At 44.1% G+C, this 21,665-nt stretch overlaps 1 protein-coding gene across 3 annotated transcripts; it reads left to right on the top strand.

The window, feature by feature from the left end:
* The first annotated feature begins 478 nt into the window (after positions 1-478).
* On the top strand, positions 479-3,861 carry LOC148879205 (flocculation FLO11-like protein). 3 transcript variants are annotated; one of them, XM_088960644.1, is made up of 3 exons: positions 479-834; positions 930-3,305; positions 3,388-3,861. In XM_088960644.1, the coding sequence occupies exon 2, from the start codon at positions 1,310-1,312 to the stop codon at positions 1,985-1,987; it is 678 nt and encodes a 225-aa protein (XP_088816770.1). In that variant the 5' UTR covers positions 479-834; positions 930-1,309; the 3' UTR covers positions 1,988-3,305; positions 3,388-3,861. The 3 variants fall into 3 exon arrangements, 2 of the variants coding, with proteins under 2 accessions (XP_088816770.1, XP_088816771.1); XR_016104145.1 differs by having other exon boundaries at positions 495-834; positions 3,417-3,861; XM_088960645.1 differs by having other exon boundaries at positions 547-3,305.
* The last annotated feature ends 17,804 nt before the right edge of the window (positions 3,862-21,665 follow it).

The following is a 21,665-nucleotide window of genomic DNA, read 5'->3' as shown; positions in this document are numbered from 1 at the left end:
CCATTTTATAATCTAATATAAATCCGATGGATAAAAACCGTTTCGAATTTGAATATAAACCAATTAAACTTAGATCTATCTATATCCGATCCGATTCGATGCTAAAAGGCTGTCGAAGGATATTTTTGTCAAAACGGCTGATTGCCTGTTTGGTTGTCTACACACAAGTGGAATTCGCATATACGCCACACAGCGCGTCCCGAAAACGTCTTACAGCACATCTCAATCGTATATTGAGAATATCCCACGGGAGATGTTCCTTCTCAGTGGAGCGCAAATGTGAGCTCATAAAAGTGAAAAGAAAATCGTGCGAGGGCGTTTTGGTTATTTCAGAGAATCATATCCTCAACTTCAAGTGGGAGAGCTTCGTACACTTCCATTCGATTTGTGACAGGTGTTTAAATAGTATGTGGTCTGATGTCAATGTGACACTTGTCCCGGATCGAATGCAAATGCACGACAAATGCAGTAGATTCGTGACTTGAAAATCATTTGCTACACTCGCAAGCTACATGCACTCCTTTTGGATCCTTTTCCCTTGGCTGAACCGTCTTTCTCCCTTCTTTAAATGCAACTGTGAGTCATTTCAGATCCGCCATTCCTGTACAAAGCTCGGAAGCGGAGCTTTCATGGCATTCTGAGAATCAGAGCTTGGGAGTATAGATCGTGTTAGCCGATCAATGTATCGTCGTTACAGTAACATCTAGATCCACCTTGTTTTAATTTACAGACGTTCTGATATTTTTTCGGTCGTTTCTACTCTGTTATCCAGTAAAGTTATGAAGGTTTCATCTGCTTTTGCCATCATCTACTGGGGTTTCTGGTTCTTCACATGTGTGTTCCCAATAATTTCCCCTTTTGTTTGCTGATGGTGTCGCCTTTAGATTTTCTTCGGTGTCGGTTTATGAGGTATTTTTCTGTTTATGCAGATTTCGATGAAGTTTTGTTCTTGATCGGTGCTTTTAAGCTCCATCTGGAGAAGGTATAGCTCGATCTGGACCGGTTCGGTCGTTCAGATATAGTTCTGTGGCTTAATAGTGGGATCAAGATCTGTTTCAGCCCTTCAGGTGTGACAGGACAGCCGATGGGAATAATATCCATCATCTGTTGGAGCTATCTGCCATTTGAATCGAAAATAGAACATTTTTCGTGGTTTAATATCAATTTCAGGTTCTATCATCTCGCCTTACCATCTATGCAGTAATAGACGAGATTTGTTACAGAGCTATCAGAAGCTAAGTGCACGGAAGGTGACCTAGCTTGTGAAAGAAAACATAATCTAGTTGTCTGACATTTGTTATACTTCGATATGGAGACGCTTGTTGTTGTGGCTCAACATCGGAATCAATATTACAGCAGAAGTAAGCCTGGTCTCCCTGGTGGATTCGTTTCTTCTCCGTCTAGAGGGTTTAGGGAAATCAATTGCAGAACTTTTCAATCTGGGGCAGGTATCTCGCCAAAGCTTTTGAAGTCCTACAATGGATCTTCTGCAGTTATAAGGACCAGTTCTTCCCCTCCAACGCCTCCATCCCTTAGTCCCCGTTTTGAAGAGGAGAAACAATTGAAGAGTAGGGGAAAAAGCAGCGCAATTCCTATAAATCTCAATGCTTCCAACAAAGATACACCTTTCAACGATGACCTTTCCTACTCTGAGCTCTGGGCTGGACCTGCGTATTCAAACTCACCTCCCCCGAGTTCTTTGCCAATCCCTAAATTTAGCCTTCGACAGAAGCGAAGTGTGTCCCTTGATCCACCTTCCTCAGGTTCGAGGATTCCCATGCACCCCATTGCTAAATCAGCTCCGCCTTCACCCACAAGGGAGCCGTATCCCCCTCGAAGGGATTTCTTTCTCAACACTGACTTTGCAGCTAACCCCTCTCCAAGAGATTTCTTTCTCAATATTGACTCTGCAACCAAAGATCTGCGTCGTATGCTCCATCTTGATGTTGATGATGAACGAGAACGTGGAGGCCCCTCAGTTCTGTAAATAAGTCTCCTGTTCAACCTGGACTATGGGTAGCTTGTATATAAGTAGTGAGTAATTTGGTCCGTAGTCTTAGCTTTCGCATCCTCGTAGCTTTCTTTATGGGTGGTACAAAGGGAACAGCGATGATTGACGTTATACAGCAACATTCAGACTCTACCGGAAGCATTCGAGCTCCTTATATGGACTTGGGTTTCAATTATGGACAGTAAGAAATTCATAACATGGGTTTTCTGACGGATGGCTGCTAGTTGGGTTCCGGGAAGGATAAGAGAGTTGATGCTTAAGAATGTCTGCTCTTTGATATGCTCACTGAATTATTGTCCTTCTCCTTCAGTGTTACTCTTGCTTCTCGATGGTGAATGATGGAAACTACCTTTTGAGTGGTCAGCAAAGCTATGATATGGTCATAGAGATTAAACTTTCTCTCAGAACCATGTGTTTTAACAAGTTTCTCTGTTGAGTTAGTTACCCTTTCTTCCAGAATCATGGGTTTTCATAAGGTTTCTTTCTTCTGTTAGGTTAGGCATCTCTAGTTTCATATTGCCTGTAAATAGCTAAATTCTTTAGGGTCTTTGCTTCTGGTTAGCTTAATCAGTCAGGTTCTATATCATGCTTCTATCTCCGTGGCGTCTCTATTCCCCATAATTCCTGAACCCTGTACTCCTTCAATTCTGCTTAATCCATTTCTCTTATGATACCTTTCTGATGCGTTCTGTGTAATCTCTTCCTTCTACTTATTAGTCCCATGTTGCCTGAAGTGGATGGTTAGGTGGTAGGCTCTGATTCTGTTGATTTCTTTTCCTAGACTTGTATCCGACAGTTCTTCAGTTGGCCTATTTACTGGCTGATCTGATTAGACGTAAACTTGCACTGTTTTCTGTTCGGTCTCTTACTCTTTACTTTGCCCAACTTTGCCTGAATTGGCTGGGTAGATGGTAGCTGGTAGGCTCGTACTGCTTAGATGCTACAGTGTCTTCTTTTCATCTTTACCCCATTCCTCATCCTTTCAATCTTTGATTCCTTTCTGAACTCCAAAAGGGTGTTCGTTTTCCCTGTTCCTCCTTTTCAGGTTTTTTTTGATGGAAAAGGTAGGAAGGGGAATGGAAAGGAATACAGTTTATTACTTTTTTTATCCACCTCTTCTTCATTCAGCGTGTAGGGTTCTCTGTATCCTGTTGTGCCGTTCTTTTGTAAGCCATCTTAGGTGTTTATTTCTGTTAGTAGTTTCTGCTAGTGACACCGATTCTCTCTTAATACTTTACTTGAAAGGCATGTCAGTCTGGAGATAACCATGTGATCGTGTAACGCCATATACAAGGTATGCTACTCTCTATTTGATTCTCTACTTTCTTTAATGGTGGTCTATTTTGAAATTGCAGTCCTAATTGTTATTAATGTAGTTTTCTTTTGTTTATTGTGCTCGCAACAGGGTGGACCCCCACCAGGGTGCCGATGGAAGAATAGTCTTTACCTTGACACAGTTTGGCGGAGATGGTCTTTGCGAGAGAGAGAGAGAGAGAGAGGTAAAAGCAGTTTTGCCCAAGCGCGGCGTTTATTCTCAAGTAATAAGAATGTAGTGTATGTACTCCTTTTGAGATGGCGGGGTATGCTGATTGTGGAGAATCAGATAATGTTAGTTGTTAATATTAGGGTTGCTATTAGTATTATTAGTATTGGAGTATCAGTTTGTTTACTTTTCATGCACAACTGCTTTTAATTAATTATGTTTTATAGTATGTTTATCTGTCATTTCTGTCCGTCGAGGCCGGCCGGCGGCCACTTGTTGCCATTTATTGGGCGACAGCCAGGCTATTGATGTTACTTGTCATTTCTACTGATAAAATAAAAATGGGATTTTACTTCTCATTTCGCAATTTCTATTTTCTAATGCCTTTTCTATTGAACGTCGAGGGAATACGGAATAGGGATTGCCAATGCCGGCCAAATGGTTGGTGAGAATTACAAAAATTCTTACGTGACACTAGCAGCCTCGTGTAAATTTGGCCCCTGGGGAGTGGGGACTGGTTGAATGGAACTTTTTTAGACTGAGCATTCATTTGGGAAGTATGCCATCATAGAGGTGTAAATCGGGCCCGGCACGGCCTGCACGAAATTGGATCAGCCCGACCCGGCAATGGCACGAAGGCCCACGAGCCGTCTCAGGCCCGGCATGAAGATCCATGTCATGCTGGGCCGGGTTCAAGGTCTACATGCCGCCATGGCACAACACGATTGTTTGTGCAGTGTCGCTCATGGCCCGCGTGTCGGCACGGCCTAGCCTGTGGCATGGCCCACAGCACGGACCGTCATGGGTCAGCATGGCCCGTGGGGCCCGTAGCGGGCTGCATTCAGCCCGCTTGGAATATAGCCGTTTCAGCTTTTTGGGTTTTTTTTTTTTTATAAAAATACCCCCAACATTAATAAACAGCCATATTGGGGGGTATTTGTGTATTTTGCTAATGGGGTTGAAAAAGTGACAACTGTTTAGGGGAGCTTTTTGGGTAAAGATGTAAATAACTTTATAATAACTAAAATATTCCCAACAACTAAATAACAGCTAGCTTGAATTATGTACAATTCATATAAATATCCCTATCCTCTACTATTCTCATTACAATAATTCAATAATTCTCTTAATCTCCTCTCTCTTTCTCTCTCTCTCACATATTCATGCATTCTCAATTCTCTATAATCTAAGTAATTTTAATTAGTTGATTGTCTAATTCTGCATTCTCCAATTCTCAAGTCTCAACTTTATTGAAATTTCAACTTTTAACAAGAAAAATGCTTGTTCAATCAGCTCAAGTATCACAAATTGGGAGGTTTGGATGTTGAAAGGTTCAATCGTTGAAATCAAGTTTTTGAACCAACAATTCGGATAAGTTGAATTAGATTAATTTTTATCTTTTTAGAATTAAAAAAAAAATTGGTTGTTTCTTCTGAAAACAAATTCCTCAACATATTAACCATTGATGATATTCAATCGCATCATGATAGTGTAAGCACTAATGCGATTAATATCGATAGAAGTGGAATTCACCCCTGGTACTGATACTAGGGAAAAAAGATGGCCTCTTAAGTTGAGTAGCTCGGTTTAAAAAAATTTCAAAGTAGAGGATATTGAGGGGAAGGGGAAAAGGGTTGTTTGCCGAAAATGTAGGAAGGACTTCAGTTATTGTAGCAAGGGTGGTACAGGTCATTTGATCAGACATTTGTTCACACATGAGAAAGAAGAAGATGAAGGGAGAGAAACAACTCAAACACAAATTTGGAGGGAGAGTAATTTTGGTACTTTTAAATATTCACAAGAAAAAATGAGACAAAAACTTGTTAAGTGTATTGACATTCAAAACAACCATTTATATTAGCTAAAGACACAAAGCTTGAAAAATAGTTGTGTAATTCTGTAAACCCACAATATAAAAAAGCTTCTAGGAATCCTATTAGGTTGAATGCTTTAATTTTTTTTTATTCATATAAACAAAATTTAATTTCTTTGTTAACAAATCTTAATTCTAAAGTTGCAATTACTTATGATGTTTGGACATCCAATTTTAATATAAGTTATATTTGTGTTATCAGCCATTTCATTGGTGAAAATTAGCTTTTGAATAAAAGAATTTTAAGTTTTACTAGACTTGAATGGCCATATACCGTCCAACTATTGCTACAAGTATTTTAAATATTTGCATGCTTATAATGATTCTGCAATAAATATTTTAAAATCTCAATTAAGACCATGCTTAAACGATAAATTATTTCATATTAGATGTGCATGTCACATCTTAAATTTATGTATTCAAGACGCCTTGAATATGATTTCTACTCATATTTCAAAAATTAGAAATTGTATTATATATATAAAATGTCCAGGGGCAAGAAAATAAGAATTTAAATATTTATGTCAAAATTATGGTTTAAAATATAAACATTTTATATTAGATGTAAAGCATAGGTGGAATTCTACATATGCTATGCTAGAAAGTTGTATTTCTCATAAATAAATTCTTATTGATTTTTATAATTCAAAAATACATAATGATATAATATTTGAGGAAGACTGGGAAATGGAAGTCTATATAAGAGATTTTTTAAAGCAATTTTATGATGTGAATAATGAATTACCTGGAATTTATTGTCTAATTAGTTATAATTTACCTTATAAATTAATGATGATTAGTGATTGTTTTGCAAAATATAGGAATAATCCACAATTTCAATGTATTGTTAAAATAATGAAAAATAAATTTAAAAAATATTGGGAGAACATTTCAACCCTTTATTGTTTAGCTACAGTATTAGACCCAAGGATTAGGAAAGATGGTTTAGATATTTTACTTCAATCATATTGTGAAAATATGAATATTGATATAGGAAATAAAAAACAAGAAATTAATAATTTATTATTTGAAATGTACAGTTTGTATGAATCTGAAACAACTTGTATAGCATCTTCCACTTCTGACCTTGAGCCCATTAGTAGAAGAGAAAATCTTTTTTATTTAATAAGTAGAAGGCGGAAATCTGCTATTTCTACAATAAGTTCATTTACTAAACTTAATTTTTATTTACAAGCAAATTTTTCAAATTTAGGTGAAGGATAAAATAATTTTGATATTTTAGCTTGGTGGAGTGAACATCCGAAAAATTATCAAATTCTCGCCGCCATGGCACATGATCTATTAATCTCTCTGGTGTCTACAATTCCATCGAGGTCTTGTTTTAGTGTAGGTACCAAGGTGCTGGATGACAAAAGAAGTAGCATGAACGATGAGAACATAAAGATGTGCATCTGCTTCAAAGATTGGCTAGATGCAAAAGATAGATTACAAGACAAATGAGGGCATGATACTACAACGGATATTTCACCCGAAATAGATAATGAAAGTCATGAATCATGATTCATGAATTTGACTACTTGTATAGAATTTTTTATTTTTTTTTCAAATTGTTGTAATTTTTTTAATTTTATTTAATTTATTTGATATTTTTTAACAATGTAATTTTGTATTTTAAATTTGTAACTAGATTGTATTTTTTATATTTTATTAATTTATTCTATTTTCATATTTCATTCATCCAAGTATCCAATGATCCAATCATTGTATTTGTAATTTGTACCATTCAAATTTAAATGAAATAAAATTCCTATTTTTCTCAAATTTGTTATTCCATCATTCTTATTTCAATTTGGTTAAGTATTTTTTTTTTCATTTATGTGTTAGATAACTTAGATTTCTCATTTCTTAATTTTTTAAATAGTTTCCAATTCCCAAAGTTCAAAGGAAAGTTAAATATTATAGTTTTACAATTTTACTTAGAAAATAAATCAAAATTTTCAAAAAGAAAACAAATAAAATAAAAAAAAAATAGTGCAGCCTAATTCCGCCCAAGCCCAAAGTCCACCCTATGGCCCAACCTAGCATGACCTGCAGCCCGACCTGGCCCAGGCCCATAGCATGGCACGGCATAGGCTCGCACGGGCCTAGGCCATGGGCCGTGCCAAGCCGACCCCCAAAATTTCCATCGGGGAGGCACAACCCACTTTACACCTCTATGCCATCATATCAAATTTAGGCTGTGTTTGGTTTAAAGCAAGGGAAAGGTAAAAAACCTTTACAAACATTGTATAGGGAAAACCTCCCTAATCCATCGTGCTTTTTATCCAGTGTGGAGTGGATTGGCTGAATGCCTGAACGGGAACGCGTCGTGCTGTTGAGCCTGGAGAGGGGTTTTGTACCTCCTCTTCCCTGCCCCAACGGCCTAACCCCTCTTCCACTTTATTTTTCTTCCGCCGCTCATCTTTCATTCTCCTTGCCGGCTACTGCCAACCACCACACCGGCGGCCCTTTTTTTCTCTCTTCCTCTCTCCAAATCCAATTTGCATGTAACGTTCAATTCATTTCTTATATAAATCCTGATTGACAATACCATATTTGGGGCGGTTTGCCATGTACGTTTCCATGAAGAAAAGTTATCACAAATATTTAAAAGAGTAAATTACAAAGACACTCCCGGTTAGTGGTGGCAATTGGGTGGATTGGATTGGGTTGGGTTTGGTTTGGGTTAAGCTTCAACCCAACCCATTTAACCTGCCAACCCATTAATAACCCAGTTATATAAAATTAAATGAGTTGGGTTCAACCCAAACCCACTTTAACACAATTCAACCTGCCCAAACCCATTAATATTATATTTATGGACTTAAAAAATAGACAAACTCTCTCTTAACAAATAAGTTAGTCATAACTTGGTGGTAATTATAGTTATTGTTTACACAAGTGGTGAAGGTTTAAATCGCATTACATGCATGTACACAAGCGGAGCCATTTGAATATGTTTGGATTTTGGGTTTGATCAAACCACTTAGGTCCAAACCAGTCAGACCAACTTGAACTATCTAATTGGATTATCATCGAGTTAATCACATCAAGGGTGGTTGAACCGTTTAGATCTAGATCAATTCGATCGGACCGGACCAGACCAATTAAGTTAATGTTGGATTGACTTGGACCGGACCATATTAGGTTTGTACACGGGTTTGGGACCGAACTGACTGACCTGAAGCGGGTCAACGTAAGTAAATTGATTCGGGTTGTGTGAATGTTGGTCGGACAGACGGTTCAGACTAGGCAAAGCATGCGGACACCGAATCATCCCGCCTGAAACCGTTTCGGATTCAGATCAACTTAGATCGGGTTGTGTGAGTACTGGTTGAACCGGATAACCCAAACCAGGTAGATGAACCGGATATCTCCGCTTCCAAAAGATCCGTCTTTATTTGAGAAATTGATCCTCAAGGAGATGAACGTCGGAAATCCATCGTTTGTGTTGGATCATGATCCTATCTTCAGTAAGTTTCCTCTCTTTAACGAGGGACTCAAGCTAGATATTTTCACTCTACAACATTTGGACAATAGAGTTGAAGATTTTTTGCCACTGAAGATGATTAGAAGAATGCTAAGAATCCTTAGCAGCGCCTGTTTTAGAAGAGAGAGCAAGAGCGACCAAGTGAGAGAACGAACTAGAGAGAGAGAGAGAAACGAGGTGTTTACTATATATAATAAAATTCGTGCTCTGATTTTCTTGAGCTTGGAATTTAAAAGCATATAATAATCTAGAAAGATTGTTTTTCAATGGCACATATTTGCTTTCTACGTGTGATGAGAAGTGATGCAGCATGATCTGGGCACTTCTAGCTGGCTGAGACTTGGCTTCTAGTTGTGATGGACAGTACCTGAGAGGAAGAGGCAGGTAAAGGGTTCCCGGGGAGCTCTCCTAGCGGGAACACTCCGATGGCTAAGTTAGAACTCTGAGGAAACTCAAGGAAAACGCAGAGAGTTAAGAATGTTGAAAGTGCTAGCTTCAATCCCCCCTTTTTTTTCGTGAAGGTTGGGGTCTTCTTATACCGGAGCTCAGTCACATCAGGTGTAACCGCCACTGCCCTAGTCGTTACTGCCAGGACTGAGGTGGCAGGTGCAGGCTGCTGCTGTAGGGTATGGACTCGTCAGGCGTGCCATGCTTTTTAGAGACGACAGGCACGACACCGCCTGGCAAGAGATGTGGGCATTGCCACCAGATCCGACAGGTACGGATGTCAGGCGGATCTTCCTTGCAAGCCGCCAAACTACTTTCCACTAAACCACCTGAGGCTGGGTTGCCTTGCATCGAGGTGCCGAGGTACGCCGAGGTGCTCGCACTGGAAGCGAGCCTTGAGCAAGTACGAATAGGAGTTCCGACGGTGCTGCCCCGAGGTGTTTCTCCCACCGAGCACTTAGCCAAAAGCTAGGGTGCTCCCTTCTTAGGAAGGGAGAGCTCGGAGTCCCTTCGGAGGGAGCTTGGGTCCCTTCGAAGGGAGCTCGGGTCCCTTTGCATGGGGGGAGCTCGGGGCGCTCCATCCTCAGGCTTGGGGCGGGCTGGGCCTCGCTTCTTGGCGAGTTGCCACACCAGCTGAGTCGTTTGGTCGGGCCTCGACAAGCTTGTTGTGCCGAGTTGCGGCCAGGCTATCGTGTTGAGTTGTCACTTATGCTAGGTCATGTCCACGTGTCCCCGTGCTATGAGGTCGGGCCAAAACACCCTACATCAATTGCCCCTCACTCCCCGTGCTAGGGGTGCTGACCCAGCACGGGGAGTCCACGGTCTGCCGGGTGGATTTGGCTCGGGGTCTAAGCTTTGTTGTCCGCCAGCTCATCGATTGGACCGGTTCTCTGCTTGGCTCTACCAGGCACAGCTCGGGTCGCGTATGGTCTACACACGGACGTCACGTGACTTATAGACTCTGCGGACGTCAAAAAATGTGCTAAACTGATTTTGCCTCGAAGGTCACGCAGCCGGTTTTCATGAGGACTGTCAGATCGTTTCGATCTCAACCCTTGATGCCCGCGTATAGTGTTTATAAATAGCGAGGGTCTTGGCCATTTTCCTTCGCCTCAAATCCTCAACCGTAGTCTTGAGCTCGCATCCAAAGCCTCCAGCCCAGGTCAGTTCTTCCAAGTCTGGTCCACCTCTCTTTGGTGAGTCACCCTAGCTCTTTTTAAGTTTCGTTATGTTTTTCTTTGATATCCAGTTAGATGAGCCCGAGGTGGGTACCTCGGCTCAGGGTAACCCTACCGGAGTCCAGTCCCCTGAGGCGCGGGAGGCCTCGGGTAACTTGGCATCCACCTCTCACCGAGGTCAGATGTCGGACAGGTTCGGACCCTCCACCATGACCCTTGAGAGGCTCCGTTACCTTATTCGGCAGTAAAACCTGCCCAGGGAGTGCACCTACAGTTTACCTGTGGGTAACTTCCCATGGAGCACGACCCTGATGAGGTCGTAATCTTCCAGGAGCAGCTCATAGCCGGGCTACGCCTACCCTTCCATCCACTCATAATGGAGGTCCTGAACCACTTCAATGTTACGATAGACCAGCTCCACCCGAACTCGGTCCGTAACGTGGTCAGGACCATCTCCCTCTGCTACGAGTATGTCCTCCCCCTTAACTTGGACATATTCTGTTTTATCCTCACCATAAAGAAGAGTGCTTCATGTGTTTTCCCCGAGCATAGGAGGGCTTATTACTTGTCCCCTCACCCGGGGTTCAAGTTGATGCATAAGCTTCCTAGCAAGATCCCGGCCTAGAAGCAGGACTACTTCGTAGTACGGAACCCTACGAGTGGCCCTTTCCTACTCACTGGAGGGCGGCTATCTAAGACCCCGGCATCATCCTCAACAAGAAGACTAGAGAGACATTCCAGTCGTGGGCTAAGGTCGTTTGTAGTTACAAGTATTACATCACCAAGAGTAAGCTCATCTAGATCGGCTTGAGTCCGGGTAGGTAGTTAGTACCTTAGTTGTCTGGCCTGCTCCTTTATTTTACTCAAGTACTAATGCCGAGCTCTGTTGCAGGTCCCATTGAGGCAGATAAGCATAAGGGAGATCGGCTCTTCAAGCACATGAAGGGGAGGAAGAAGCGGACTGCTAAGAGAGCTCATATCGAGTCACCGCCAGTTCCCACTCCCAAGCCCAAGCTTCCGTCGGCTCCAACTTCCAAGCCCGAGCTCCCTGGGGCTCCTCCGATTATTGACTTGGAGGAGTCCATACAACCTAGGGAGCCCGAGACCTCGACTGAGCCCGCTATGAGGGTAGCAGCTGAGCCCAAGGTTGCCACCGGGGCTGGAGACGGCAGTCTCCGGCTTGGAGAGCCCAGATGAGGGCCGAAGTATCTTGGTCCCCTAGTGCGGCCTTCGAAAAAGCAAGGGGCCGTTTACAATGAGGAAATCTCGGTCTGGGCCGATATGCTCAACCCTGCTTAGCTCGGAGCCTAGGCTGCCACCCACACTATGGTGGTAAGTTCTCTTCTCTTTCCTTTCCTTTTCTTTTCTATATACATTTCTTTGGTACTAACTAACTTCCTTTGTCATGCAAACTCCGCCATGCACGCCCTTGCTCTTCAGCTCGAGAGGAACCTGAAGCGGGCTTTGACCACCAAGGAGTCTTCCCGCGCTGCCCATACCGATCTGAGGGCAGCTTGCGAGCAGATCCACCGGCTGGAGAGCGACGCCATGGCCCAGAGGGGCGTTATTACGGCGTTGACGACAGAGAAGGATGAGCTAAAACACGAGAAGGACATGCTGAGGGGCAAGGTGGAGGCCCTCAAGGTGGCGGTGGAAGGCCTTAAGGAGAATAAGAAGGCCCTCATGCGCAAGGTGGAGTTCCTCAAGGCGGACATCGAAGAGAAGACCGAGATCTTCACTCAAGCGATATAGGAGACGAAGATCAAGGCTGTCGCGGAGTACATCCAATCTGATAAATTTGATGTCGTTTTGGGGGAGGCCTACTGCAAGGGGTTCAAGCTCAGCAGGTAGTTGATAAGGCACACGTACCCCGAGCTTGACACAAGCGCCATCACCACCTCGCAAATCACGAATGAAATAGCTTGTCAAGTCACAGAGGATCCGGATTCAGAGGAGGAGGATGGTGACGAAGCGGATGCCCCTGACCAGCCCGAAGCTCCTAAGGAGGTCTCGCGCGGAGATGTGGAACCCCCGAAGTGATTGTCCTTGTATTCCTATCATGCGAGCTGTCTTTATACTTTTTTTTTTGTCAAGCTCATTGTACAAAAACTTGTTAATGAAATTGATATTTCTTTTTCGAGTGTTGTTTTATCCGAGCTATCATGGTTGAGTGTGCTAGGTGATTGACATTGTAGGGCATAGTAAGGCACATGCCCGAACTGTCTTGTGGCCTACACCGAGGTGATTAACAGTAAGGCATAGTAAGGCATAGTAAGGCATGTGCCCGAACTGTCTTCTGGCATACACCGAGGTGATTGATAGTAAGGCATGTGCTCGAACTGTCTTCTGGCGTACACTGAGGTGAGCTAAAAGTTGCGAGATCTACTGGTCTACTTATACCCTCGATACATTGTGTACTACAGTGCCGAGCTCCTTGGTCAGCTCGGTGTTTTAGCCTCTTGGCCAGGAGGGGAGTGACTTTAGCCACCCTTAGAATTTGTTCGTGTCATAGAGGCGACTAGGTTATTATGCTGGAGTCTGTTAGTTTGGTGTTTTGGCCCTTAAGCCTTGAGAGTGACTCATGGTCTGCTCTTGGAGTTCACCCATGTCATAGGAGCGACTGAGTTTTATTGTGCCGAGGTCTTTGTTAGCTCGACATTTTGGCCCTTAGGCTCTAAGAGCAACACATGGTCCACTCAATTATTTATAGGTAATATTGCCTTAAGTTGACAATATTCCATGCCCGAGGTACTTGTTTCCCTTACAGGGTTTCGAGCTCATATGTTCCTTCCCTGAGAACTTGCTTTACTTGGTAGGGTCCTTCCCAGTTCGGACTGAGCTTACCAACACTGGGCTCAGGTACCATAACCTTACGGAGAACCAGGTCGCCAACGCAGAGAGTCCGCTTTTTGACCCTAGTGTACCAAGATACCCTTTGCTGGTAGGCCGCGGTCTTGATGTATACGAGGTCCCGTACTTCGTCAAATAAGTCGAGGTTGGTACGTAGCCTGTCTTCATTTGCCTTGTCATCATACGCTTCTAGTCTTAGCGAGGGGACTTCGATCTCGACTGGAATGATTGCTTCGGTGCCGTAGGTGAGGTTAAAGGGGTTTCTCATGTGGTGGCTTTTTTCATGGTACGATAGGCCCATAATACACTGGGCAGCTCGTCTACCCATAGTCCCTTAGCTCGGTCTAGGCGTGCCTTTAGTCCGTGGAGAATAGCTCTATTCGTGACTTCTGTCTGACCGTTTGCTTGAGGGTGCGCCACTAAGGTGAAGTTCTACTGAATTCTCATGTCTTGGCACCGGTTTTGGAATTTGATGTCTTCGAACTGCTTACCGTTTTCGGAGATCAGTACCCGAGGCATTCCGAAATGACACACTATGTTCTTTCAAAAAAAGTTCTACACATTCCGGGCTGTAATTGTTGCGAGAGGTTCAACTTCGACCCACTTCGTGAAATAGTCAACTACCACCACCAGGAACCTCCTTTATCCTGTAGCTGGTGGGAATGGCCCGAGTAAGTCAATCCCCCATTGTGCAAATGGCCATGGGCTAGTGGGGTACTTTAGGTCAGTGGCAGGTTAGTGGTGGATGTTGGCGTGCTTCTGACACTCATCGCATTTTTTGACGAGCTCGGTCGCATTTGCCTTCATCGTTGGCCAATAATATCCCTGTTGTAGTGCTTTCTGAGCGAGGGCTCTTCCCCCCAAGTGTCCACCGCACAGGCCCTCATGAGTATCGCGGAGGACAAGCTCGGCTTCAGAGGGTGGCAAGCAGCGCAGGTAGGGGAGCGTGTAGGATGTTCGGTACAACCGTCCGTCTATCATGGCGTATTTGGCTGCCTAACGCTCTACCCTCCTGGCGGCATTACGATCTACGGGGAGGGTCCCGTGTAGCAGGAAGCTCGTGAGCAGATCAATCCAGTTCGACTCTGCTTGAATAACGGGAATGACCTCCTCTGCCCCCCTGAGAATGCTAGGCTGAGGCAATTTCTCTATATACATAGTCCTCATAGTGTTATCACCAGTGTTGGCTAACCGAGATAGGGTATCGGTCTCAACGTTCTCAGATCTTGGGATTTGTTGGATGAAGTGTGACCGGAAGTTGAGTAGTGCTCCTCTTACCTTGGCCAAGTAAGCTACCATGGTTGGCTCGCAAGCTTTGTACTCATCCATAACCTAATTAACCACGAGCTGGGAATCGCTGTAGACTACAATGTGCTTGGCTTTCACTTCCTTTGCCAGATCCAGTCCAGCCAGTAGCGCCTCGTACTTTGCTTCATTGTTGGATGCCGCGAACTCAAAGTGTAGTGTGTATTCCAGTTTCACACCGCTTGGCCTGTACAAAACGATCCCAGCTTCGCTGCCCTACCGGTTTGACGAGCCATCGACGTGAAGGATCCAGGGTTCCTCGTCCCAATTTGTGCTTGGCCTAACTAGGAGAGATGCCGCATTGGTTGCTACTTCACGATGCTCGAGCTCAACTAGCCCAGGACCCCTGGGCTCACCCGTACTGGGGGCCTCGTGTTTCACTGGCCTGAGGACTTCGCAGCTAAAGGTGCATTCTGCGACGAAATCTGCCAAGGCTTGGGCCTTGATAGCAGTTCGCGGTTTATACTAGAGTTTATACTCACTGAGCTCGATGACCCACTTTGTCAACCTTCCCGAGACCTCAGGCTTGAGCAAGATTTGCCTCAGAGGTTTGTTGGTAAGGATAACAATGATGTGAGCTTGGAAGTATGGGCGGAGCTTCCGGGCTGCTATAACCAGTGCATAGGCTAACTTTTCTATCTCTAGGTACCTTGTCTCTGCTCCTGGCCACACTTTACTAACATAATAGATCGGTCGTTGGACCCGATCTACTTCTCTTATTAGTACCGAGCTGACCACCTCGTCACTTGCCGAGAGGTATAGCTCTAAAACATCACCCTCTTCGGGTCGGGTTGAGACTGGGATGATGGAGAGGTGCCTTTTGAGCTTATCGAACGCGAGCTGGCACTCTTCGGTCCATTCAAAACCTTTTCTCTTTATGGCCTTAAAGAAGGGCAGGCAGCGATCTGTTGACTTGGACATGAAGCGGCTCAAGGTGGCTAACCGGTCGTTCAACTTCTGAACCTCCTTTAATTTCTAGGGTGGTCTCATTTCTAGGATGGCTTTGATTTTGTCCGGGTTGGCCTCAATGCCTTGCTGGTTAACGATACCCTAGGATTTTACCCGAGGTGACACTGAAGACACACTTGTTCGGATTTAGTTTCATGTTAAATCTACGCAAATTTTCAAAAATTGAATGTAAATCTTATATTAGATCATGTAAAAATTGGGTTTTGACGACCATATCGTATACATAACACTCTACTTTTTTGCCAATTGGCCCAAATAGTATATTTACAAGTCTTTGAAAAGTGGCCTCAGCGTTTTTCAACCCGAAGGGCATGACCTTGTAACAATACAAGCCGAACTCAGTTATGAAAGCAGTTTTCTCTTCATCAGTTGGGTCCATTCTGATCTAATTGTAGCCCGAATAGGCATCCAGGAAGCTCAGCAACTCGTGCCCCGAGGTCGCGTCCACTATACGATCGATCATGGGAAGTGGGAAGTAGTCCTTTGGGCAAGCTCGGTTCAGGTCGGTGTAGTCGATGCACATGCACCATTTACCGTTAGCCTTTTTCGTCAGAACGGGGTTGGCCACCCAGCTCGGGTAATGAACTTCCCTAATAAAATCGGCTGCAAGGAGCTTCCCGACCTCCTCGTCAACCGCCCTCCATTGCTTTGGGGCTAGGTTGCGGGCTTCAGGTCACTTTCTTGGAGCTGGAATTGATTGAAGGCTGCCTTGAAGAGAATGTCTGCCGAGCTGCCCAAGTCGACTAGGACATGCCTGACCTCGAAGTCGTTGATCTTTATCTTTATGACGAGCGCATCATAATAGGGATAATGGATCCCTCGCGCATCGTCTTCTATGAAGAAGATCGGTTCCTCCATCCTTGGCCGCTTCGGGGGGTTAAGCTCTTCCCTTGCGGCCTCGTGGGCTGATGACCGAGCTACAGCTGAAGTGCAGCCCGCGACAATTGATCCTCCGACAATCACATGGATGGTCCCCCGGACTGGTCTCTCATCGAGAGGCTGCCTCTGCGGCTGTTCTGCTTGTCTGCTGGACTCGGGAGCCTCTTTACTTTGCTCCCCATGCCGACCTGCTTTATTATTATTATTGTTCTGTACAAAATTTCTCAGATATCCGCAACGGATAGTTCTTCTATCTCATCGCGGAGGTTCTTAAAATTTTCGGTACTATGACCGTGATCTCTATGAAAACTATAATACAAATTTTTATTCCTAGCATTGGGATCGACCTTAAGCCGAGGTGGCCACTTCACATATGGGGTGTCCTTGATCGCCATGAGGATTTCGGCCCGCTTTGCGTTGAGGGGCGTATAATCCCTTTCTGCTGTCGAAGCTTGGAAAGGCTGAATTGGCTTTTCCCCCTGAGCTTGGTCCTTCTTCTTCTTGCTGTCACTTGGAGCTGGGGGCTCCGGTTCCCTTTTTCTTTTTTCAAGGGCCTGCTCGCCCTTCTGGTTGATCTCCTCCTCTGTCCCTATGAACCGATCTACCAGTTTGAGGAACTTGGTCATGGTCTTGGGTTGATTGACAACCACATCCCACTTGAACTCCTTGTGGGTGATGCCCCGCTTGGCCGCAGTGAGCCGAACTGTGGGGTCTAGGTTGGGTATCTACAAGAAAGCATCATTAAATTGCTTGATGTAGTTCCGGATGGACTCTCCTTCCCTCTGGACTATGCTAAGGATGATTTCTTGGGTCCTCGGACACCTTTTACTAGTGACAAAGTGGGAGGTGAAAACCTATTAGAATTGTGCCCAGTTGCTTATTGAACCTGGCATGAGGTTTCGGTACCAAGTGTGGGCTACTCCTTTGAAAGTGGTGGAGAAGGCCACGCACATGCAAGACTCGCTCGCTTTGGCCAAATGCATTTGGGACTGAAAGGCATCCACGTGGTCATTGGGATTGAAGGACCCATCGTACTTGTCCAGCGGGGGGAGCTTGAAGTCCCTTGGCATGGGGACAACAAGGAGCTCTGGTGATAGGGGGAGGGAACTGAAAGAAGCGGTGTAGCTTTTACCTCGCCCGGACTTACCTCTACCTTGCCTCTAAGCTCGGGCAGGTCACGGGTGGCAGTTTGACAAGCTCGGCGACGCCTTTGCTTCTTCTTAGCCAGCTCGGCGTTGGTGCTACTAGCCTCGGTATTACTGAGCTCGATGGGCCCAGGGAAAAGCTCGGACGACTGTCGGTAGCTGCGAACAGAGGGACCTTGTTCTAGGTCATCGGCCAGCACTTCGAACCGGTTTTTGGCAAGCGCATGTTCGAACTGCGAATGCTGAGGTGATACTGGCCTAACTGGCTGGGAATCACCTGACCTAACTGAAGGCCACGAGGCAGGGGTAGGGGGTCTTTCCTTCCTTCCATGGGACGATACCAAGGTCTCTTCTCGGCAGGAAGGGAGTTCACTTCGGCGGTGAGGTTTGGTTGGCTGCGCAGTTGGATGCCGAGGAGGGAGTGAAGGAAATTGCTGTTGATACTGGTATTGGGACACTTGGTGTAGGACTTGCTGCTGGTGGAACTGGAGCTGCTGGAACTGTTGCATTTGAGCTTGCATGGCTTGCATGCACTGCATCAAATCCTCAAGCTGACCTTGGCTGGCCATTGGAGGGAGGATGGTGGGTTCAGCGAAGGTTGTTCTGACTGCAGAAGGCAATGGAACAGTCACAGGTGCCACCGTCTGAGGCACATTCAGACTTGGAACCCCATCCACAGAAAGGGGGACAATGAACTGCCCGATGTAGATGGTGGGTAACTGGGGTTGTTCCTCAGGGGTGTTCTGACATCCGACGTTGCTGGAGGAAGCCATAGGTGTCGGTAATGCTGATGAGTTCTTTGAAGAGAGTTGCATAGAAGTTAGAGGAAGGCCTTTTGAAGCGTTCCCACAAACGACACCAAATAATGCAGCATGATCTAGGCACTCCTATCTGGCTGAGACTTGTCTCCTAGTTATGACGGACGACACCTGAGAGGAAGAGGCAGGTGAAGGGTTCCCGGGGAGCTCTCCCGACGGGAACACTCCGATGGCTAAGTTAGAACTCTGAGGAAACTCAAGGAAAGAACAGAGAGTTAAGAGTGTTGAAAGTGCTAGCTTCAATACCTTTTTTTTTCGTGAGGGTCAGGGTCTTCTTATACCGGAGCTCAGTCACATCAGGTGTAATCGCCACTGCCCTAGCCATTACTGCCAGGACTGAGGTGGCAGGTGCAGGCTGCTGCTGTAGGGTACAGACTCGTCAAGCGTGCCATGCTTTTCAGAGACGGTAGGCACGATGTCGCCTGGCAAGAGATGTGGGCACTGCCACCAGATCTGGCAGGTACGGATGTCAAGCGGATCTTCCCTATAGGTTGTCGAGCTACTTTGCACTGAACCACCCGAGGCTAGGTTGCCTTGCACCGAGGTGCCAAGGTGCTCGCACTGGAAGCGAGCCATGAGCAAGTACGAACAAGAGTTTCGACGGTGCTGCCCCGAGGTGTTTCTCCCTCGAGGCACTTAGCCAAAAGCTGGGGTGCTCCCTTCTTAGGAAGGGAGAGCTCGGAGTCCCTTCGGAGGGAGATCAGGTCCCAAGGGGAGCTCGGGTCTGTTCGGAGGGAGCTCGGGTCCCTTTGCATGGGGGGGAGATTGGGGCTCTCCATCCTCAGGCTTGGGGCGGGCTAGGCCTCGCTTCTCGGCGAGCTGCCACACCCATCGAGTCATTTGGTCGGGCCTCGGCATGCTTGTTGCGCTAAGTTGCGACCAAGATATCGCGCTGAGTTGTCACTTACACCAGGTCATGTCCACGTGTTCCTGTGCTACGAGATTGGGCCAAAACACCCTACATCAAGAAGGAACCATCTCACACTCGCAACGAGTCAATTAGCGGTGTATGGCTTCTTTAAGTTTAAATTCAAGTGTGTCAAGGAATCACTTGTCTCTAGCTTTTTACACTTAGGGTTTAGTTTTCTTTTCTTCATTAGACGAACCTAAACATAAATTTTCTTCTGACATTGTTCTAGAGGACAAACAAATCCTCTTATGGTTCCCTAACACATACTTGTACATTGGTTTTTCCTTTTTTGGTGAGATTGTTTTTTTCTTTTCCAGCGATTTTACAGGTGAGATAACAGAAGTATTTCCCGATGATATAAGCAATGGATGTATTTTTGGGTCAGTTGCGTTTTAAGAGAAAATGGCAAGAAAAAAAAATAGAGCAAGTTTAGCTGGGTATTTTGGTAATTTGTCACTGAGGGGTATTTATTGCAACGTTAAAGGTCAAGGGTGTTTGTTGCGAAAAAAAGTGTAGGGGTCTTTGTCACTGATCCATAGTATAAGTGTGGACTTTGTAATCTACCCTATTTAAAAACATTAATATAGACACCAAATACACATTGAATATGAGCAATATCATAATGAGGGTCAATTTGGGCAAATACCAATATGTATAATACAGATATATAAAATAATATAAAATACTTTGCACTCTATGTATTTGTATTTGTACTCCTTTTGGTCATTGAAAGGAATATAAATGTTTATAATACAAATACATATAAAATAATAATATAAGGTTTTACATAATATTGGTATTTATATTCTTTCCAATGATCAGATTTTTCAGGAAGGATTTGCTAGTGTAAGTAATTTTTTTTTGGTATTAACTATTCGTCTTTCACCCCATAGGGGCCATAATTTAATTTTCATGGCATAATACCACAAACTTCATTTAGAAACATTACACTTTTCTCAAAGTTGGATTTAGAGCCATTAGTAACGGGCTCGAAACTGCATTGTGTTTGGGGCTTACCCACTCATGTGCCAACTGAGCCACCACTCGATTGTAAGTATATATAGATTATCATTGTGAAGATTGCGATGAGAAGTTGAGAACAATAGCACAAAGAGAGTGGTAAAAAAAGATAAAATTTCAGATTAATATCTTGTACTTTGGGTCTAATGTCACTTTGGTTCCCGAACTTTAAAACATGCCATTCGAGTACCTAAACTTTCAAAACATGCCAATTTAGTACATACCATTAATAGTCCTTTAGTTATTTATATCACATAATGACATGTGCCGTTAAATTTTTTTAAAATACCAAAACTACTCTTTAAAACAGTTTTCATCATCTTCTTCCTAAAGACTGAACACGAGCAAACAACCATTGGCAAAACTACCCCCATTTTGAAAGCTTCAGAAACATGTTTTGGCCTTCTCTTTCAAATTCCTCTCTTATTTGAACCCTGACGGCCATCGTCTAGACCACCGACAAAGGCTGTAGTCATTTTTTTAAAATTTTTTATGGCTTTCTGGTTTCATGCTTAAAGAAAACAAAGGCAGTAAAAGGAATTTGGGAGAAATAGGTCAATAATCATAACCAATGAGCTTTTTCCTATTCTTTTTGTTTTTTATTCTTCCTTTTTATTTTGTGTGGCGGCTTCTCTATTGCCTCCTTAATAACTTTTTTTTGCTTTGCTTAATTTTTACTGAAGCACTTCCTTTTCTATTTCATTAGTTTTTGGCGCCTCTTTTTTTTTTTTTTGTTTTTTCATTCGTTTAAGTTGTGAACCGAAGAACTTGTTTTGTCTCTTCACAGACATCTGATAAAATTGGAACTGGAGAACTTGTTTTAGTTCTTTTTAGATTTTAGTGTTTGAGGATGGCAAGTTCAGGTTGCGATCCCAGGCAGATGTTACTCTTTTAGAACCAGGAAACAACAGGTCCGTTGAGTTCGACAGTTGTCTCCAATATATTTTCATCAGCTCTGTAACAAATACACTCAAATTCAACTAAACTAGTCTGCAGATCAAGAAATATTTTGAAACTTTAGGTTGATTTTGGGACTTAACCTGTTACTGTTATATTGCTGAAAGAGACGCCAGAAAGCATAAATTGGGAGAAAAATAGACGAAGCACCGCCTATTATAAAAGTAACTAAAACAAAGTCCTGAGATTTTTCATGTTTAAACCTCTCGAATACCTTGAACATTAAAAAAGAGTTCTGGAATATAAACACTCCTCCCTCCTAGCCTTGATAAAGACGGGGCCTCGCTCTTGTCTGCTGAGAGGCAATCATTCTAGTTGATTGTCGTAAGT

The sequence above is a fragment of the Nelumbo lutea genome, chromosome 1 (genome assembly GCF_056320005.1).
Source record: "Nelumbo lutea isolate HS-2025 chromosome 1, American lotus-T2T, whole genome shotgun sequence".
In the NCBI taxonomy this organism is placed as follows: domain Eukaryota; kingdom Viridiplantae; phylum Streptophyta; class Magnoliopsida; order Proteales; family Nelumbonaceae; genus Nelumbo; species Nelumbo lutea.
This window is presented reverse-complemented; position numbering and strand designations above follow the sequence as displayed.